This window comes from Plecotus auritus (assembly GCF_963455305.1).
Source record: "Plecotus auritus genome assembly, chromosome: 8".
Taxonomy (NCBI): Eukaryota; Metazoa; Chordata; class Mammalia; order Chiroptera; family Vespertilionidae; genus Plecotus; species Plecotus auritus.
Genome location: NC_137782.1, coordinates 47,730,564 through 47,749,730, shown reverse-complemented (window position 1 = coordinate 47,749,730; position 19,167 = coordinate 47,730,564). Strand labels below are relative to the sequence as shown.

Here is a 19,167-nt window from a genome sequence, read left to right as displayed (position 1 = left end):
GGATGCAGTTTTTCACAGGCAGATTCTCAAACAGGGACAATTGCGTGTGTGACAGAGCACATGCCAGGGTGTGATTGGGCCTACCAGAAACATTGTGGGCCACAGTTTGAGAACAGGAATTGCCATCTCCAAACTTAGAAAATGCCACATCATCAAGGGTTGTCACTGAGACCGGTGAGATTCAAAAGTGCAGCCAGAAGACATTTGCCAAGGAGTATATTTTATCTCTGCAGACACAGCAGTAGTGCTCTGGAGAATAATATCTTGTCACTGTGCTTGACAGTTTTCAAAATGCTTTTACATTGAGCCTCATGGCAATCCTCTCAGGTGTGTACAGCACATGCATGTACAGGTAAGTGGCCAAGTCTTGGTGGTGGGGTGACTTTTCCAAGGCATCTAAGCTGAACCCACGCCTTTTGTTCCCCATCAGTCTGTTTCCCCAGGATGCTCCGGGCCTTTCCAGAGCATTGTCTAAATCCTTCTGCTTTTCCAGTTGCAGCATGTGTCCCACATAACCGTGCAGTCCCTTCACCTGTTCTCAAAACCTTTACCACATCTGTTGGCATTGATCCCTTTTTGAAACGAGATCTGCTTTTCAATTTTCTCTTGTTTTCTATCTTCTTTCCTTAAATCTGTAGGAAAATCTAATGGAAATAGCAAGAGAAATAATCGTGGGGAATTGAAATGAGGATTCATTCCCTGGATGAAAAAATAGGATGAATTATATAAACATAAGATAACTTTACAGCTCAAGCATTTAGAATTGTGGACCACAGAGCAATTCAAAAACTTATATAATTGAGATTCTCTAACATCCTTCTATGCAATAAGAAGAATGACATCATGGAGATATTATTTAGCAGCAAATGATCGTTTATTCCTGGGAAGATGACATTTAAAATGAGCACCTCGTGCAGCTTGAACAGCTAACGTGCTGAAAGGAGCGTTTCTCACTGAGATGGCTTCCATCCATGATAGGTATTTACAATATGCAGCCGAGGGCTTTGACCATTAAGAAAAAGAAAAGAAAATGTATACCGCTTGAATTCCCATTAGGTCTCAAGGGTAAAAGCGTAAATTTCTCTCAACTACTTTCCTCTGGCATTTTTATTTCATTTTTTACAGCACTTGGTGCTGGGCTGAGAACAGTGGAAAAGTCCCACCTCTTCTGTGCCCCACAACATTTCATCTTGAGGTGGGGAGGGGCCGCCGGGCAGCCAGCACACCTATGGTCCCCATCTCTGCCTGGCCACTCTGGGAGGAATCTGGGAGCCCAGAGGAGTCCAGTTGTTAAATTAGTTCATGAAGCGCCTTAACCAGGCCTTGTCAAAATGATAAGGGAAGTCAAGTTGGCATCGTCTGTTCCTTAGGAGTTTCTGTGTGTGCTTCTTTCCTCCCCCTGACCCACCATAAAACCCACAACTTCCGGCAGCGCCCTGACTGCAAAACTAACCAACACTGTAATGCTTTTCACTTCTAAAAACATGGAATGGCCCTCCCCCGAAAAGCAAAACTATTTCTATAAATACTTCTCAGTGATATAAGGCACTAATCCACTCCTACCACCAGCCCCTTCACTCTCTTGAAGGTGTTTAATTAACTGGAAATATGAAATAAATTTATTTGGGTCCAGGTATAGAGATGTGGTGAATCGAAGGAGGTGGTAGAGTATAAACCACTCAGGAGAAGCTCCTGAGCCTTACTCGCTCAGGTAGCTTTTCTAAACCACATCCATCACCACGCAGCCCGCGTACAGGGCGTACAGGGCAGGCAAAGTGCCTGCCTGCAGTGAATGAAAGATAAGTGTTTGTTGACTGAGTAAACAAGCTAATGAAAACCTGGTCCCGTGCAGAGGTTCGCTGTGGTCCTTAGGTCTCTCTACATTCAGGAGAGAAGGAAGCCATCCCAGGCTTACTCTAAAAGCACTTCCTTCCAACTTAAACGTGCAGAAGGGTCACCTAGAGTGTTGATTTAACACTGGCGGCCCAGTGCACAAATTCATGAAAGGAACTGTGGGCCGCGAGGCTGAGGTGGGCACAGAGGTGGGTCTTGGCACATCCTCCACACCCTCGCCCGGCCCCTCTTGCCCCGGCCCCGGTCCCCTGTCTGCTGGCAGCTCTGCTCCTGCCACTGCCTCTGCTCCCACGCCCTGAGCAATTGGGTCCGGTGCCAGCAGCGGGTGTGAGTGAGGCTGGCACCATCAGTGGTTGCGAGCAGTGGCTGCTGCCCCAGTCGCCCCTCAGGAGGTGGAGAAGCCCTCAGGGGCGTTCGGGGCCAGCAGCCACTGCTCACACCCACCGACGGCGCCAAACGATCGGTACCGGTGCCAGGCACCGGCAGCATGTGTGAGCGGCAGCTCCAGCACCAGCTGCGGGTGTGAGTGTGGCTGGCGCCAGCAGCAGTGCAAGTGGGGCCATCACTGGCAATGGGTGCAAGAGGCGGTTACTGGCCCTAATCACCCTCAGGAGTAGGAGCAGGTGGAGAAGCCCTGAGGGGCGATTGGGGCCAGCAGCTGCTGCTCACACCCGCTGACAATGCTGAGCAATCGGGCCGGTGCCAGGAGCCAGCAGTGGGTGTGAGCACCAGCAGGACCGTGGCACACAGGAGCAAAGAATTTTCAGTAGCCACCAGAGGCTCTCCCCGACGACGCAACCGGTGCCCTGCAGTGGTCTGGCGCTCCCGCTCGTCCTCTTCACCATCCCACTGTGGCTGATGCCCGCCACGTTCCGCACTCTGCCGCCTGCTGTTGACACTCACCATGCCCCGTGCACGCCCCTTGGTGGTCAGCATACGTCATAGCGACTGGTTGTTTGGTTATTCAGTTATTCTGCGGTTCAGTCTATTTGCATATTAGGGCTTTATATAGAGAAATATGGAATCAGTCTCCATTATCTGCAATCTTATGGAATCAAACTGTATGAAACAAAGTATACTTGGCCTCAGACAAAATGGAACAGAGAGCTAAAAATTTAAGAAAAGGTTACATACCCCTGCCAAGATCTGTGCACCTTTCTGTGTCTCTCCTTTCACAACTGATGTCTAACACACACACACACACACACACACACACACACACAACACACACAACACACACACCCGCCCGCCCCCCCCCCATGACTCATAGCTTATGTCATTGATCGGGAAGAATTTGATTGTCTCACCCACCTGAAGCCTAGGTTATCAGGGAAATGCCCTCTGTGCACTCAGCCAAGGCTGTGGGCAGCATGAGCAAGGAGAGATAACATCTAGAATATTCTCTGATGATGGAACTCTGAAAACAATTTTTAGATTCTAAAGTTGATTGTTTCCTCTGCTTGTCTGACCATTGTTCCCTCCTTCTGGTTCCTGGAACTTTTTCTGTCCTCGGGTATAGCCAACTTGTTCACTGAAAGATGTTCCTTTTGAATAATCATTTTCTCAACTCAATCTGTATTGATTTTTATCACCATTTGACTCCCTGACCTTTCCCAAGCACCTTTTTTTTTTAACTTTGTCTTTATTTGCTGCTGCTTTCTCTCACCATAATGTTTCTCCAGTTTCTTACCAAGCATTAACCCCATCCAAGCAATCGTTCTGAATGTATTGACTCATACTTTCCTAATTCTCATTGTGAATGGTCACAGCACATAGGATTCTGGTGCTCAAATATGCCTGCCCGGTGACCCCTTCTTCAATTGGACTCCTCTGAAATGGCTGAAATCTAGGTCATTAGAGCTTGTTCTGGAACCTGCCATCCTCTATGCTCAGCATCTAAAAATACATTTTTGGTTTTGGCTCTCTCTATGGTTTCCTGACAATGACAAGAGGCCCTTTAATAATCATACCATTCAAAATAAAATGCATTCAGTTCATTCCTTACCCTTAAGGAATTGTTGAGTCCAGGAATGATTTGGTGGAGGAATAGGAAAAATGTGGAGAGGAAGAGTTTGGTTGGATGGTTAGTTGGTTGGTATAATTTATAGTTGTCATCCGTGACAGAGAAATTCCGGGAGAAACTTAGCCTTTCTGGAAGTAGAACTCTGAAAAGAAATATAAATTCAATTCTAAAATGCCTTAAAAACCATCATGTATCATTAATGACCATCTTTGTAGGAGTCATGAAGTGGGGAGGATTAACTACGCAGCTCCTAGTAAGCAAAGTATCTTAGTTTCTCACTCTCCCAATTTCCCATACTTATTCTTTTAAGCCTTTCAGTATATAATGCCCCCCAGCTATCTGGTGGTCTACTGTGACTTTTGCAGGATCCTGGATGGAAATCCCCCTTCAATCTCAAATAGCAGCATCCCCCTTGGTGGACTGAGCAGTCTAACCTCTACAGGTTATTCTAATTTTTCTTTTCATCCCCACCCACCTTTGCTTTCAGGTGATAAGAGCCTGATTGGGAAGAAGTTATGCAAAAATAAGGGTGATGAGATGCTAGAAGTGCTATCATAAATGTCTATACCGGATTCACCAGGGGAAATGGAAATGATTGGTTAATTTTAAGTTAGAATACATCAGTATGGACCTTGATGAGCTAAGAATGTCAAGAATATCAAGGGATGATATAAAATATTTGATACTTTTATTTATGATGGGGAAGTACTGATTCCATTTCTTAGCTTCTGCTTTAAGGTGATTCAAAAGAATTGTTTGCCATAGTTTCATTTTATATTATTTTACAGAATACAATTTAAAGTGTTAAATGAAGTTTTAAAATTAAGGTTTCAAATTTACTAACCTGGAACAATGACATTTGATGATATTAAAAGAAATCTAGGTAACTGAATTTGAGATTCTTTAATTTCTAAAATTTAAGTAGATTTATTTTTTTCATCATGGCCCTGTTTTAATTTCTGTTTCAAACAAATGAAGAAGCTGTAATTTAAACATATGCTCACATCTTTTCTAATACAAATCAGTATTTGCCCTCAGTATCTTAGACTGATTTGTGTTGTACCATTTTTTTGTTGTTGTTGTTGTTGTGTGTGTGTGTGTGTGTGTGTGTGTTGTACCATTTTACAGGATGGCCTGTTTTGACAATGGCAACAAAAGACTAAAAGTTGTATCCTGAGTGACCTATGAACTAAGAACCTCTACAGAAAATTTTAACACAATGAGGGTAACCAATTCAATAGTTCTTAATTTCCAAAGTATATTATTTTGTTATATATTTTATATAACTATCTACTCATTTAATGAATTTTCATTTATTGATTGATTTTTAGAGAGAGTATTGGGACAACACTCTAACCAACTGAGGTACCCAGCCAGAGCTCATTTAGTGAATTTTTAAATGAGAATCCTATATAATAAAAGCCTAATATGCTAAGTGTCCAACAGTTCTTTCGACCATTCGACCAGTCGCTATGACGCACAGTGACCACCAGGGGGTAGACACTCTGACCGGTAGGTTAGCTTGCTGCTGGGATCCCGCCAATTGGGTCTGAGCGAGATGGGCCAGACACGCCCTGAAGCCCTCCCCCGGTCCCTCCCTGGCCCCAATCATGCACCAGAGAGGTCCCTCAGCCTGGCCTGCACCCTCTTGCAATTCGGGATGCCTCAGGGGATGTAGGAGAGCTGGTTTTGTCCCAATCCCCATAGGCCAGGCTGGGGGACCCCACCGGTGCATGAATCCGTGCACCAAGACTCTAGTATATATATATAAAATAAGAGCATATGCAATTCATAAATTAATGTTTATTTCCTATATTTTAAATATTGTTTTTAAAATTTTTCTTTAGCCCTAGCCAGTTTTGCTCAGTGGATAGAGCGTCAGCCTACAGACCAAAGGGTCTCGGGTTTGATTTTGGACAAAGGCATGTACCTTGGTTACAAGCTCCTCCCTGGCCCTGGCCCAGGTTGGAGCTTATGCAGGAGGCAACCAATCAATGCATTTCTCTCACATCAATATATCTCTCTGTCTTTCCCTCTGTCTTCCACTCTTTCTAAAAATCAATGGAAAAATATCCTCAGGTGAGGATTTTAAAAAAAAAAAAGTTCTTTAGAGACTAATACAGTGCCTGACATGTGGTAGGGGCCCCAAAAAAGTTAATTAATGAATAAGTATAACTTAAGAAAAGGCAAGCCTTAATTAAGGTAAAATCAAGTACAGTCTTAAGTTTCTTTCCTGTTTTGGCTATAATTTAAATACTTTCTTCATGGTTACTTAGGCACTGAACATATCTTTTACATAATTAAAAATTACCTTAATTAACTATATTGAATGCAAAAAGAAAAAGAAAATGTAATTTTTAAACCCTGATTACATGCTCTTTTGCTCTGAGGGAATATAATGATCTCATTTTTAGGTTTCCCTCAAAATAGTGAAGAGAAGCATAACTCTTCTAATTCGGTGACTAAATATCAGTAACATGCATATTAAGCTGTAAAAATTGTCCAACCATACTTGGCAGTAAAATTCACTTTAAAAGCAAAGTCTAATTTCTAAATGATAGAAATTAAATTTTTGCTTGACTTGCTTGTTATTCACTTTTCCCCAGAAAAAGAGATTTGAGTGGATATTGGCATCTGTTTCATATGACAGACACCATGTGCCCCTCTCACACAGTTTTAGAATGAAACAAGGGTCTTGCTTTTTTGCTATCAGGAATTATAAAACCAATACCTACCAAGTAGGTATTGATTATATTGATAAATTTCAAGTCATTTCGATGAACAGATATGGAGTGCATTGCCTGTTTTTTGTGATTGACACTTTGGGGCTAAGGATGTTAAACCCCTAATTCTTAAGGAGTAGCTAATATTTTTACAATAAAATACTGGGAGGAATGTATACAGGAGGAATATAAAATTAGCTATAAACCTTTAAAATTTCTTTTCACTAAACCTTCATAAACATATAATGTAAAAGAATAATAGTAGCCCTAACCGGTTTGGCTCAGTGGATACAGTGTCAGCCTGCAGACTGAAGGGTCCCAGGTTCAATTCGGGTGAAGGGCATGTACCTTGGTTGCAGGCACATCCCCAGTAGGGGGTGTGCAGGAGGCAGCTGATCAATGTTTCTCTTTCATCGATATTTCTAGCTCTCTATCCCTCTCCCTTCCTCTCTGTAAAAAATCAATAAAATATATTTTAAAAAATAAAAAAATAAAAGAAGAATGGTAATAATTTCTGATCATGTATTGAGGTAATTAAGTAACAACTAAAGTCTATGACTTACCTTTCATCTTCACATGGTGGATTTTTCAATTTTCAGTTTTTGAGGCAGAAAGGAAGATATATGGAGAGCATCTTATATGTATATCTTTTCAAGGATTCATGAAAGCCAAAACTTCAGACTGTTTCAGGGAGACACAATGAGCTTCTTCCTGGGGTTGAAAAGGAAAATTTGAAAGTAAGAAAATGTAAGTGGAATAGAATAAAATGAAAATTTTGAAAATATCTGAAAAGATGGAGCTATTTTAATTAATGTGATTGTGATCTGGCCATCCTTGAGTGCACAGTGGAGGAATTGTAAAAATTTAAAACACATTTCTACCTTAGAGATAATTTAGGTCAACTCTTTTGTCAAAAAATTCGTTTTATAAAGAATCAAAAATGGCATTTCACAAGCTAATTTGCATCAGAGCCTGAAATAAAATCAAGATCTCTGGCTTGGCTCCGGTTTCTCGTCTAGTCTGAGGGAAAGCATTTTAGCCCTAAGGCACCAACAGTGAAATCAAGCAAGGACAGTCACCATCTGCATTAAATGTTTGGGGCCATACAGTCAGGAGGCAGAGGGTGGCAGATGTTCTACACCAGTGGTCGGCAAACTGCGGCTCACGAACCACATGCGGCTTGCGAGCTGTGGTTTGCCGCTCTGTTGACTAATGAGTTTGCCGACCACTGTTCTACACCTTCCGCCTTACAAAGAGCAAACATGAGGCTGGGAGCACTGATTAACCTTGCTATGCATTTTACTAGTGCCATCCATTGATGTATGTTTTAGAAACCTGATTTACCAGGAAAGAAACCGAGGCAAAAAGGGAGGCAGGCTTCAAAACGTTTTATCCCAAGCCCTGTCCAGAGTGTGTTCTCTCTCTCTCTCTCTCTCTCTCTCTCTCTCTCTCTCTCTCTCTCTCTCTCTATCTCGCTCTCTCTCTCTATCTCCCTCTCTTCACTACAAAAATTTTCATAATTAAAGAATTATGCATGCTTTTGTTCCCATCTTGAGTAAATGCAAAATCTAGCTCAGTGATAATGACCTTACCCTCCAAAATTATGTGGGTAGGTTCAGATCACAGCTCAGCCACTTAAATACTTAAATTGCAATGACCTTAGGCAAATTCCTTAATCTCCTTAAGATGACACTGTTTCTGGAAAATGGGAAGCAGTGAGGGCCTTCCAGGGTACTGAGAGGCTCAGTGAGGTAATTCACATGAACAGGAATTTGCAGCAAAGAAAATAAAGATTTATTTTTAGGAAGTGGCCCACACCTGGAGACAGGTGAGGTAATGCTCAAAAACCTGGCTCCCCATGGCTTCCAGGGGATGAGTTATATTGGGGGTGAGGGTTGGGGGGATGGGGAGGAGGATCATTTCCATGGTGACTAAGGTAGTTAGGGTCAAGGTTAGGGGCATGTTCTCTGACTGGTTGGCTATAGGATAGAGGGTAGTCAATCATTGCATCTGGTCTTGATGCCAGCCATGGCCTAGCTTTGTCCAGTTTTGCCACTTTTCTGGGCCTGAAGCTGAAACACAGCTGAGGCCTAGATGTTGTCTCTAGTTTGACAGACACTGTCTGGGGTCAACAGGCCCGAGACTTTGTTCCTAATATTATCTGATTCGGGTCAGAACCTCATTGTCCTGAGGGCCTAATGATTAGGTCATGAAAGGGAGAAGGAAGTGGGTAAGTCAGGGTGCTGGGTGAGGCTAGTTGGAATCAAAAGAAAAGAAGGAGGAAAGGTCAGATTGAAGAAGCGAAGAGCCTCTGCAATTGCACATTTTGCTTTCAGTTTGTTACCAGGGATCAGAGTCTGACTCACCAGAGCTCTTCTGGAGAAACTTCAGCCTTTTCATAGCTGCTTTAAAAAATAGTAAACTGCTAGCATCGTTAAATGATGCTAAAGATTAAACTGTTAACAGAATAAAAGACCTAATTGGTTTTAACTGCTCTGCAGAAAAACTGTGCTTTTAACAATTTCATTACTTTCTATAATTAAACATTAAATTTTAAATACTGAATAGAAACACCACTGGGTTTTCAGGAAAGTGCTCCTGTTCCACTCCATTGCTAAGAGTTTAAAGTGTCTGCGTACATGGGGATCAATATTTGGTCATTAAATATACATATATAGCAAATCGCCTAACGTTCAATGAGAATGAATCTAAACAGCTGTGAAGATGGACAAAATCGCCAAAGGTCTTCAAATTTGTCTGTAGCCAGCGTTTATCTAAAGACCCTCAGAGGATGATTTTAAAGTATCCACTTTTCCTTTTTATAAAGTAAAGTGTTTCTTTAACTTTTGACTTGGTAAATTTCTTCCGTTTGTCACTTGGAAGAAAGACTGGAATTCTGAAGCCACCCCTTCTAAAGCGCTAAGTTTGAGTTGAGGCACAGTCCAGAAAGGAGGGCAGTAGGGTAGCTGGTACACGGTAGAGGGTCTTGTGCAGTGAAATCATCCCCAGAACAACTATGAGATACGTGCGCAGTGGAGCTCCTCATTTGCAGTTCAGTTTCCTGTGAATACATACATTCACATGAACACTATTGTCCCTTATTTATTAGAACATAACAGAGACAAGACAGACGATACTATCATTTCAAGTGATTCTGGAAGTGAGTAGTGGGGGGAAATAAAGAGAGGATACCCTCTTACATCCCAAGAAGAATGGAACTTGAAAAAGAGCTATTTCAGAGAAAACTAGGACATTTTTTAGACTCATTCAAAAATATATTGACCACCTACCACATGCTGGCTGTATTAGGTGGCAGGTCCCCCAAGACTACACTCAGGCTCAATGATTCTCTAGAAAGATTCAGGAAATGTGATTACACTCACAGTTGTGATTGATGATAGTGAAAGATGGAGAGTAAAATTAGCACAGGGAAAAGGCAAAGGGATATGGACCAGGAAAGACCAGATCAAGCTTCCAGTGTTCCCTCCCAGTGCAGTCAAAACAGGCCTTCCCTGGAAGTCACCTATTAGGATAAGCTTATTTGGTCACACTGGTGCAGCATGGGTCAAGGCCTCCGGTACACAAACGCTCTCATCAAGCTGAATATTCCAGAGGCTTAGAGGTTACAGTCTAGAAGTCAGCCAAGGAACCATCCAAACATGTGCAGGATTTGAACAAGCCAGGCCTGCTGAACTAGTCCTTCCCATCCCACCACCACACACATTACATCTTAAAAGAACAATCCTGTGACAAAGTTCCATTGCCCCATTTTATAGATGAGAGGTCAATGGGTGACCCTGCTGACAAAAGTCATAAATATGAGCCAATTTTACTGAAGAATTTTTTTTAAAACGTTTCTTAATTTTTAATTTTTTTTCAATTATAGTTTACATTCAATATCCTTTTGAATTAGTTTCTGGAGAATTTTGACTTCAGCTTGGCTTTAGGTACCTACATTAAAGAGCGAGCACTTCCACCTAAAATGTGTTTGCTTTATAATGCCAGCATGTGGTAGGTGGTTTGAGTTCCTTATACTTGATCAAAAGATAAAGTTTACAGTTGTTTTTATTTCAGAGGCTGGAAAAAACCCTTCTGTAAGCTTTCAAATTCTCTCACTGGGCAGAATGAAGTCCCCGGAAGTAGATATGTGCTAGACTTTTGCATCTCTGTGGCTGAGTATGAAATAATGATTTGTGTCTTCATTCTCTCATTTCCAAAAGCTCATAAGCAGTGTTTTTCAGATGACAGTGAACAAAACTCAAACTCAAACAAAATGTGCTCACTACTTATCACTGGTTTTCCTGCCCTTGCTGTTGGATTGTTTTACTCTCTGAATCAACAAAGGAAGCTCATTAGTCTCACTTTGTGAAAACTCTTCATTCCTCCCCCCGCCCCCGAACCACCAGACTTTCCATTTCACGCTGTGTGAATTTTATTAAGATCTCTTTCACAGAAGGTAAGAGCTGGTTCTATGGGGCCGTAAGGGATGGCAGTCACAGCCTCTGGAATGTCTAAAGCCTCTTGAGACCTTTCTTTTCTACTGAAAACTCCTTGGAGAATCATTGCAAAGAACCTGAAATCTTTTTGGTGCTGGAAGACATAGTTTGGCCTCATGAACATTTTGTGCAAAGTTGTTATAAACTGAAAACCAGCAGCTCAGCAACCCAGTTAATGTCCAACATCTGAGTGGTAACATCATACTGATAGTTTTTCTCAAGGCCTCCAATGATTTTTAAAAGCTGGCCTAAAATAGCAACAAAATATTTTCCATTTTATAATTACCCTTTGTTAATTATATTTACCTATAGTCCTGTTGCCTAACAAATTGTCACGGCTTTATTCCAATAAAAATTATGTTTTAAAAAGTTAATTATAATTTTAAAATAAATTGTATTCTGATTTTCCTCTTAAATTTATGTAATAAGAATTTCTAATGTATTATATACTCTTAGAAATGACATAGAAATAGCTGCCTAATGGTCTATCAGATAAAAATAGTATAATTAAGCCAACCATTTCTCTATAATGGATAGTGAGATTAGTCCCATACTTTATGATGAAAATAGTAACAGCTAACATTTTTGAGCACTTAATTTTTTGCATACCAAGTCTTTTAACTGTCATAAGAATCTTATGAGATGGGAACTATGTTTTTCTTATGTTAGATGTGTGGAAAGGATGTACAGGCAAGTCATTCACCTTGCCCAAGGTCACCCTGGTAAGTGGCAGAGCTAAAATTCAAACTAAATATAATAGAGTCTCCTTTATGCCAAGTCGTTTCCTAGGCTATACCAAGATTTACATAAGGATAACTCTGTCTAAATAAAAGCCTCAGCCTATGTATGCAAATTCATAAACTAAAATTTTATAGTCTTCTCATTGGTTCCACTGCATTGAATATGCAATTGCAGCTTTTTCTTAAGTTCTTTCCATTTCAAGAGCTATCAAGTCATAGGAGGTAGAGTTATGATATCACAAATGTGAAAATACTCTAAAAATAACTATTTGTTTTATTCTTTATACATTGCAATAATCCAAATCACTTTTATCTGTTTCTTTACACTGGTGTGAACACTTCATCTAAAAATCCAAATATACATGGACTTTTGCCCAAAGCTCTGTTCTGGAAAGATGTGTTGGTGGGTTGGCTCATTGGTTTGGCTGAGGATGAACCTACTTCACTGTCTCCTGTGAAAGTCAAGGCAGAACATTAGTAGAATTATTAATATGATTATGGAATTAATATGACACAGGGCAAAGGTGTCTTTCACGTGGAGAACTGTTATGCACTTGAACACATGAAGACCCATCTCTTTCCCTGTCTCTATTCTCACAGAATGTGTGACACGGGTGAAGGACTATTCACTTTTCAAACAAGGGAAGGAGAAATGATCTATCAGAAGGTCCATTCTGCAACACTTGCCATAGCTGAGCAACATGAAAGATTAATGCTAGAAATGGAGCAGAAGGCCCGGGTAAGCCTCCTTTCTTGGTACCTGAACAGCTGGAAATTAATGTCACTGAGGTCAGATGCGCATCATGTATATGTTGGTTCATCCATGTCTCCACTCCAGTGTCCACCCTACCCCGGCGTCAAGAGCTCACCCCAGTTGCTGAATCTCATATTTCTAATTCCCTCTTCAGCTTATGAGAAGTTATTTGAGGCCACTAACAGGGAGCTCTACATTCTGTGTATTTACTTGTGTGTGACCTGTTGCCATGGTTAGCAAAAAAGGGGTGGAGTGTACAGAGAATGACATAAGAAGCAATGACCTCTGCATATCTCCATATACTGCTGGACAATCAGAAATTCAGACATAGGCCCAGGAAAATTAAGTAACTACCAGAAAGGATTCTACTTTTCTTTTTGTCTTTATCTTTGTCCTAGCGTTTCTGAAACTTCTTTGTCCTCCACATGTACCTCAGAGCCAATAATAAAATGTTTGCAGAAGAAACTCCTCTTGTTTACCGACAGAATGATTTGCCTGTTATCTGGCCTGAAACCCTGCTATCTACAGTTTCAGGGTCACGCTAAGAAATGGTTTGTCCAAAATCTGAAAGAATAAATTTTACAGGTAGCTGGAAAAAAACTTATATGCTTTATTACTGTCTTTGAAAAGCAAACAATGAAATGATTGTTTGCTACAAGCCTAAAAGGTGAATATTGTCTATGTCTTCAGGATTTACGGAGATGCATGAGATTTTACCTGTGAGAGGACAGGTGGACCTTTGGGACATGGGGATGGGGGAAGTCTGGCATCAAAAAAACAATGATTCTATGCCAATTTAAGACTACTAACTTCTCTATCTGGTATTACAGTAGGGTTTTTCTTGCCTTTTTATGTTCTTTTTAAAAAATATTTTAATCCTTACCCGAGGATATTTTTTTTCCATTGATTTTTAGACAGAGTAGAAGGGAGAAGGAGAGAGAGAGAGAAACACCAATATGAGAGAGACACATTGATTGGTTGCCTCCCACATGCCCCCGACCAGGGCTGGGAGCCTGCAACTAAGGTACATGCCCTTGACCAGAATCCAACCGGGACCCTTAAGTCCACATGCCGATGCTCTATCCACTGAGCCAAACCGGCTAGGGCTAGTATTACAGTAGTTTTGATTTTAAAATGTCTCAATTACATAACATTTTAAAGTATAACAAACTTTTAAATATAAAAAACAAAGAAGTCGTTTAACAAATAATCTCATGCTATTAATGCATTTTTAATTTTCTCAATACTGCATACATAATTTCATCTCTCTACCTAGGATATGGTTTAAAGAACTTTCCTAACACCCAAGGGTGACAACGGCCAGTCAGGCTTATCCAGACATTTGACCTCCATGGGGAGAATAAGTAGCTTGAACATTAGTAGGATTATTAATATTACTATGGAATTAATTGAATATGCATTAATAGGAGGTTAGTATGGCTTAGTCTTCTAGATTTAGGTTAAATTTAAGTCATTGTAACAATTTTCTAATTAATATGACATTTTTCTAGTGGCTTTAATATATTATAAATGTAACTGATAAATTTTAAATTATTTCAGAATCTTGCACATTCCTTATCAGCCTATATTTGTAATTCACTGGTGCTTATTGGCAACCAAAATTAGCAATTATGATGTCACTTTCTATTAGTTAACATTTGTAGTTCTTCTTTACTTACACTTGTTTTGAGCAGGCTAAGTGCTCCTAAGTCAAGTCATTTAAATTAAATGTTCATAAAGGAAATTCCCAGAGCTTTTTCATGCCACCATAATTGTCTGCCATAAAGGAGACCACTTAGTTAGTGTCCTGGGTCCCCAATCCCACCACTTACTGACTGTGTAATCTTGGGCAAGCTATTTAACCTCTAAATGTTTCATTTTCCTTTATCTGTAAAATTGGGATATAATGGTTCTATTTATTTGGTTGTTCTGAGGTATCTGTGCATATATATCAACATACAGGGTGGGCCAAAAGTAGGTTTCAGTTGTTCATATGGAAAATAGTACAATAATGATTTAATAAACTCTGTGTTTCACATTCTCACAAGTGTAAGCCTACTTTTGCCCCACCGTGTGTGTGTGTGTGTGTGTGTGTGTGTGTGTTGTACGTATAAACTTCTAAGAATAGTCCTAGCACATAGAATGTACCATAAAACATTCATTATTATGATGGCAACCCATCTGTAGGAATGATTTTGAGTAATTATAAGATTTGCAATGTTGTGTGACACTGAGAGCAAGTCTGGGGAGTGGAGCCAAGCAATTGCTGCTGAGGGGGTCACAGACAGTGGGCCACTCACTAAGGTCTTGGGCAGTCTACAGCTGGAGGGAAACGCCATGGATATAGGTGCTTGAAGGTGGAGGGAAAGTGAGGAAGGTATCAAAATAGCAGCCTCGGTGTGACTCAACAAAGAATCCAAATCTTTCTAGAAATCACAAATTCAGAGACTTTACCGTATCTTCTTGGTACATACATGGAAATGGAGCATTCAAGAATGATTTCACAACTATGCTTTTCTCTGAAGGTTCATATTAATAAAGTTACTCCAGATCTGGTCCATTTTTCAGGATAAGTTGAATTAATGATGCTTTTTGGAGGGCAAGTTATACAACTTGAAAACTACCTCAATTCCCCAAATTCTAGGACCATTAAGCAAAGGTTTCCAGGTCTCCAAAACAGAAGTTTTTCTTTTAAGAAAATTTCTTTACATGCACAAATCTCTTCTAAAAAGAAATTCTAACAAGAATGAAATAGCAGTTAAATACCCTCTTCATATTCATGAAGCAATAACTCATCATTTGCTTATTTAAAATAAAATGAAGGTCTGTGTTATAAATTAGATAAAAGTATAACTTGGGAATTGGCAAAGCACCAAAAAACCTATCTAGGATATAAAAATGTTGCATTTCATTTATTATGTATCTATTGCAAAATAAGAAAATGACACTGTTCATTGGCCTTCCAGTTTTTAAAACCAGGCCATGGAAGATTAATATTGATCAGATGGAAGATGTTTATATATTTTAATGTGATTAAAAATATTTTACAAGATTAAATTACCAGTGAGCCATATAAGCAATGAATGCCCCAAACATACTTGTTCAGGCAATTGAATGAAGCATTTATTTGCATCCTTTTAAAAGTGATTCGGGAGTGTTACTGGCTTTATAAACAAACTTGAATGAGAAATAATGTTTCAACAACCATTTCTTAACTGTAAGAGAAAAATTTAATATAGTCTTTTCATATCATATGTAAAACCTTGTTTTCCTTTTGTTTATTACCTTCCTTCTAGAAGGACACATGAATAAACGTATTTTGATATATCACTGTAATCTAAATTAGGTATTATTTCTATTCTTGGTTGAAGAATCTAATATCTAGGAAACCAGTCTGAATAAACAGTATATTTGCACTGCAGAGTACTGAATAAAAAGAATCACTGAGCCCGGTCAGCGTGGCTCAGTGGTTGAGCGTCAACTTATGAACCAGGAGGTCACAGTTCAATTCCCGGTCAGGGCACATGCCTAGGTTGGAGGCTCAATCCCCAGTGTGGGCATGCAGAAGGCAGCCAGTCAATGATTCTCTCTCATCATTGATGTTTCTATCTCTCTCTCCCTCTCCCTTTCTCTCTGAAATCAATAAAAAAAAATTAAAAAGAATCACTGAGTTGGTAAGGCTTTTAAAAGTGTATATTTTTGTTTTCTTCACTGAAATCGATATTGAAAGAATTAATTCATATTAACTAACTCAATTAAGGAGATTTTAAACTTGACAATAAAACTTACCCAAGTGTTGACAACTACCAGTACATGATATGACTTCTGTCTAAATAGTTGCATGAACGGAGAAATACTACTATATTGCATCAATTAAAAATGCACATTTTTTCACATTTGAACATCTCTTATGTTAATGTAAGTTTCAGTTTAATTAGTCACACTGTCCTTTCCTGGTGCTACCTCAGATAATGTATGTCCATTGATGGCATCTTAGAGTGCATAATACTTGTTATAAAACGTATTCTGAAGATACGAAATCATTATTCCCAACAGAAGCTAAATAATATCTTTCAGTTCCTTTCAAGTATATATAACATGACCATAAGCACACGTTCTCATTTTTAATTTTTGAGGAAGTGAGACAGCCTTCCAGAACAGGCTCTGAACAGGGAAGTTTGATTTCCTCGACAGTGGAAGCATTCTTCATACCCACAATTTTATAGGAATCTCTATCACTTATGGGGGGAAAAAAGTTTCCCACACTAAAAAATGTGAAGAGTCTGGAAGCATAACAGTCCGATGAGAGTGCACAGAAAAATTGCACCACATTATGCAATCTCTTCTCTAGGTATTGTTCATAGACATTTAAGAGATTCTAGGAAAAGTTTAAATGTGTGATTTGTGATTGCAAGTGGTATGTAATATCTAACAAGGAGGAATAGCTGCTAATTCAATCTTCAAAATTCTATTCATGAATCTTTTATTCAACATTACCAATTATTAATCATAAGACAAGAGCCTTCATTATTATTGACAATGACCAGGTCCCTGCTGGGAAATGCCATTCACATAATTATGAAATTTCATTTCACTGATGGATAGACACTGATTGTAATAAACCAACACAGGCTCAACTAAAACAAATTATTATAGTTGAAAATTAAAGTAGGTCCATGATCCTAATGAATCAGTTAACTTACTATTGTTCCCCTTTCAGAATACTAAAGAAAATGTAGTCTCCAAACAAATACAAAGTAAAAATACCCATTTTTGCATACATACACAACTGAGAGGAAAATAGAAGGCAGGGTATAAGTTTTCTAATAGGTGATGCTGCAACACAATGTAATAGTAAGGATTTTATTTATATCATGTTCTTTTTCCTTAATCTTGGTCAATGCATGGTTTAAAATATACAATGATAACAATGAATACAATGATTCATTTTTTAAAGTCAGATGAAAATAATATTGCATAGTCAGTCTAGTTTTAAATAATACCTAACAGCTTCTATTAAATTATTGTACTAGTATAAACTGCATTTCTTTTTTTTTTTTTTTACAAAAACCAGAAAGGTATTTAATAGTGTTAAAGAGGTATTGAACAGGAGCCTGTTTAATTGTTGGAGGAACTTCTTTTGAATCTGGTTCACAAGTTGGGATTCATAATTGCCATTAAGTAGACGTCCAGCTATTGCCATAGTATACTCAGCAAACAAAAATACTGAGTGATGCTCAGACTGTATAGCTCAGTGGTTGAGCAATGACCCAAGAATCAAGAGGTCCCAGCTTAGATTCCCAGTCAGGGCACATGCCTAGGTTGCAAGCTCAATCCCCAGTGGGGAGCTTGTAGGAGACAGCTGGTTGATGATGTTTCTCTCTCATCAATGTTTCTATCTCTCTATCCCTCTCTCTAAAATCAATTAAAAAAAAAAAAAAGAGTGATGCTCCTCCCAAAATTTCTGCATTGAAACTATATTGAAAATGCTTTAAAGAAAGTTGAACTGCAGAACTGAGTGAAGGCATTTGAGACACTGCAGTCTGCCTTTTTTAGAACATATTGGAGGAAGTGAACCTCCATATACTCCTGGTAGAATTTGATATTTATTTATTTATTTTTAATTTTATTTTATTGTTTAAAGTATTACAGATAGTAGTACATATGTCTCCTTTTTTTTCCCCATTGACCTTCCCTCGGTCTCCCCTACCCCCTGGCACAAGCCCTCCCCGCCCTTCTCCCCGCCTCCCCACTGCCCAGGGTCTTGCATCCATTGGTTATGCTTATATGCATGCACACAAGTCCTTCGGTTGATCTCTTACCTCCCCGCAACCCTCCCCAGCCTTCCCACTGTAGTTTGACAGTCTGTTCGATGCTTCTCTGCCCCTCTACCTATTTTTGTTCATCAGTTTATAAACTGCATTTCATTTGTTAGTCTGGTGCACACTCAGCAAAGTGTCTTCTAATTCCTCTCCATTTATCTCCAATAAAATGAAAGATTAAACGTGAGATGTCCCCTATTGAAAATTAAGTCAAGTCTGTGAGAAACCAATTGCCCATAAACCTTCAAACGTCAGAGGACAGTTTGCATGAATCCAAACAGTGCCACCCTCGGCTGGCTAAAGGTCTCTGGGGGGTTCTATTCTATACAGTTTACAGATTTCATGAGCTTTTTGTCCAAGAACAAAGAAAATTATATGTTCTTGACTTGTATTCAGCATTTTCTCACTAAGCAGCTCCACATTTTGTTCTTATACTGACATACATTTCACATGTCACATTAGCCTGTTTCTTAACCACTTGTATTTTCGTAGTGTTTCTGATTTACAGCATATATTCCTGCCCAGTCCTTCTTGTCTCAGACATACCAAGGAACATGTTGACACATTCCACCCAAGACAGGGCATTTCTTACTCCATCATATAGAAGAAACTGTGACTATGATCTCTCTGAGCCTGATTTTCCTTGTCTGTGAAGCTCAGGTGGCATATTTGTTGACAATTTATGTGATTATTAAATGAGATGATGGATGACACCAGTTTGCACATTGCTGGGCACAGAGAATGACTAGCCAATG

General features: G+C 39.5%; 1 protein-coding gene across 2 annotated transcripts in view; it reads left to right on the top strand.

Annotated features, from left to right (window-relative positions):
* DOK6 (docking protein 6) overlaps positions 1-19,167 on the top strand; it is a 257,390-nt gene that overhangs the window by 175,182 nt on the left and 63,041 nt on the right. For both annotated transcript variants that reach the window (XM_080686943.1, XM_080686944.1), the window contains one exon: positions 12,437-12,575. In XM_080686943.1, the coding sequence (XP_080543069.1) occupies positions 12,437-12,575 (139 nt within the window). The remainder of the gene's footprint in view (positions 1-12,436; positions 12,576-19,167) is intronic.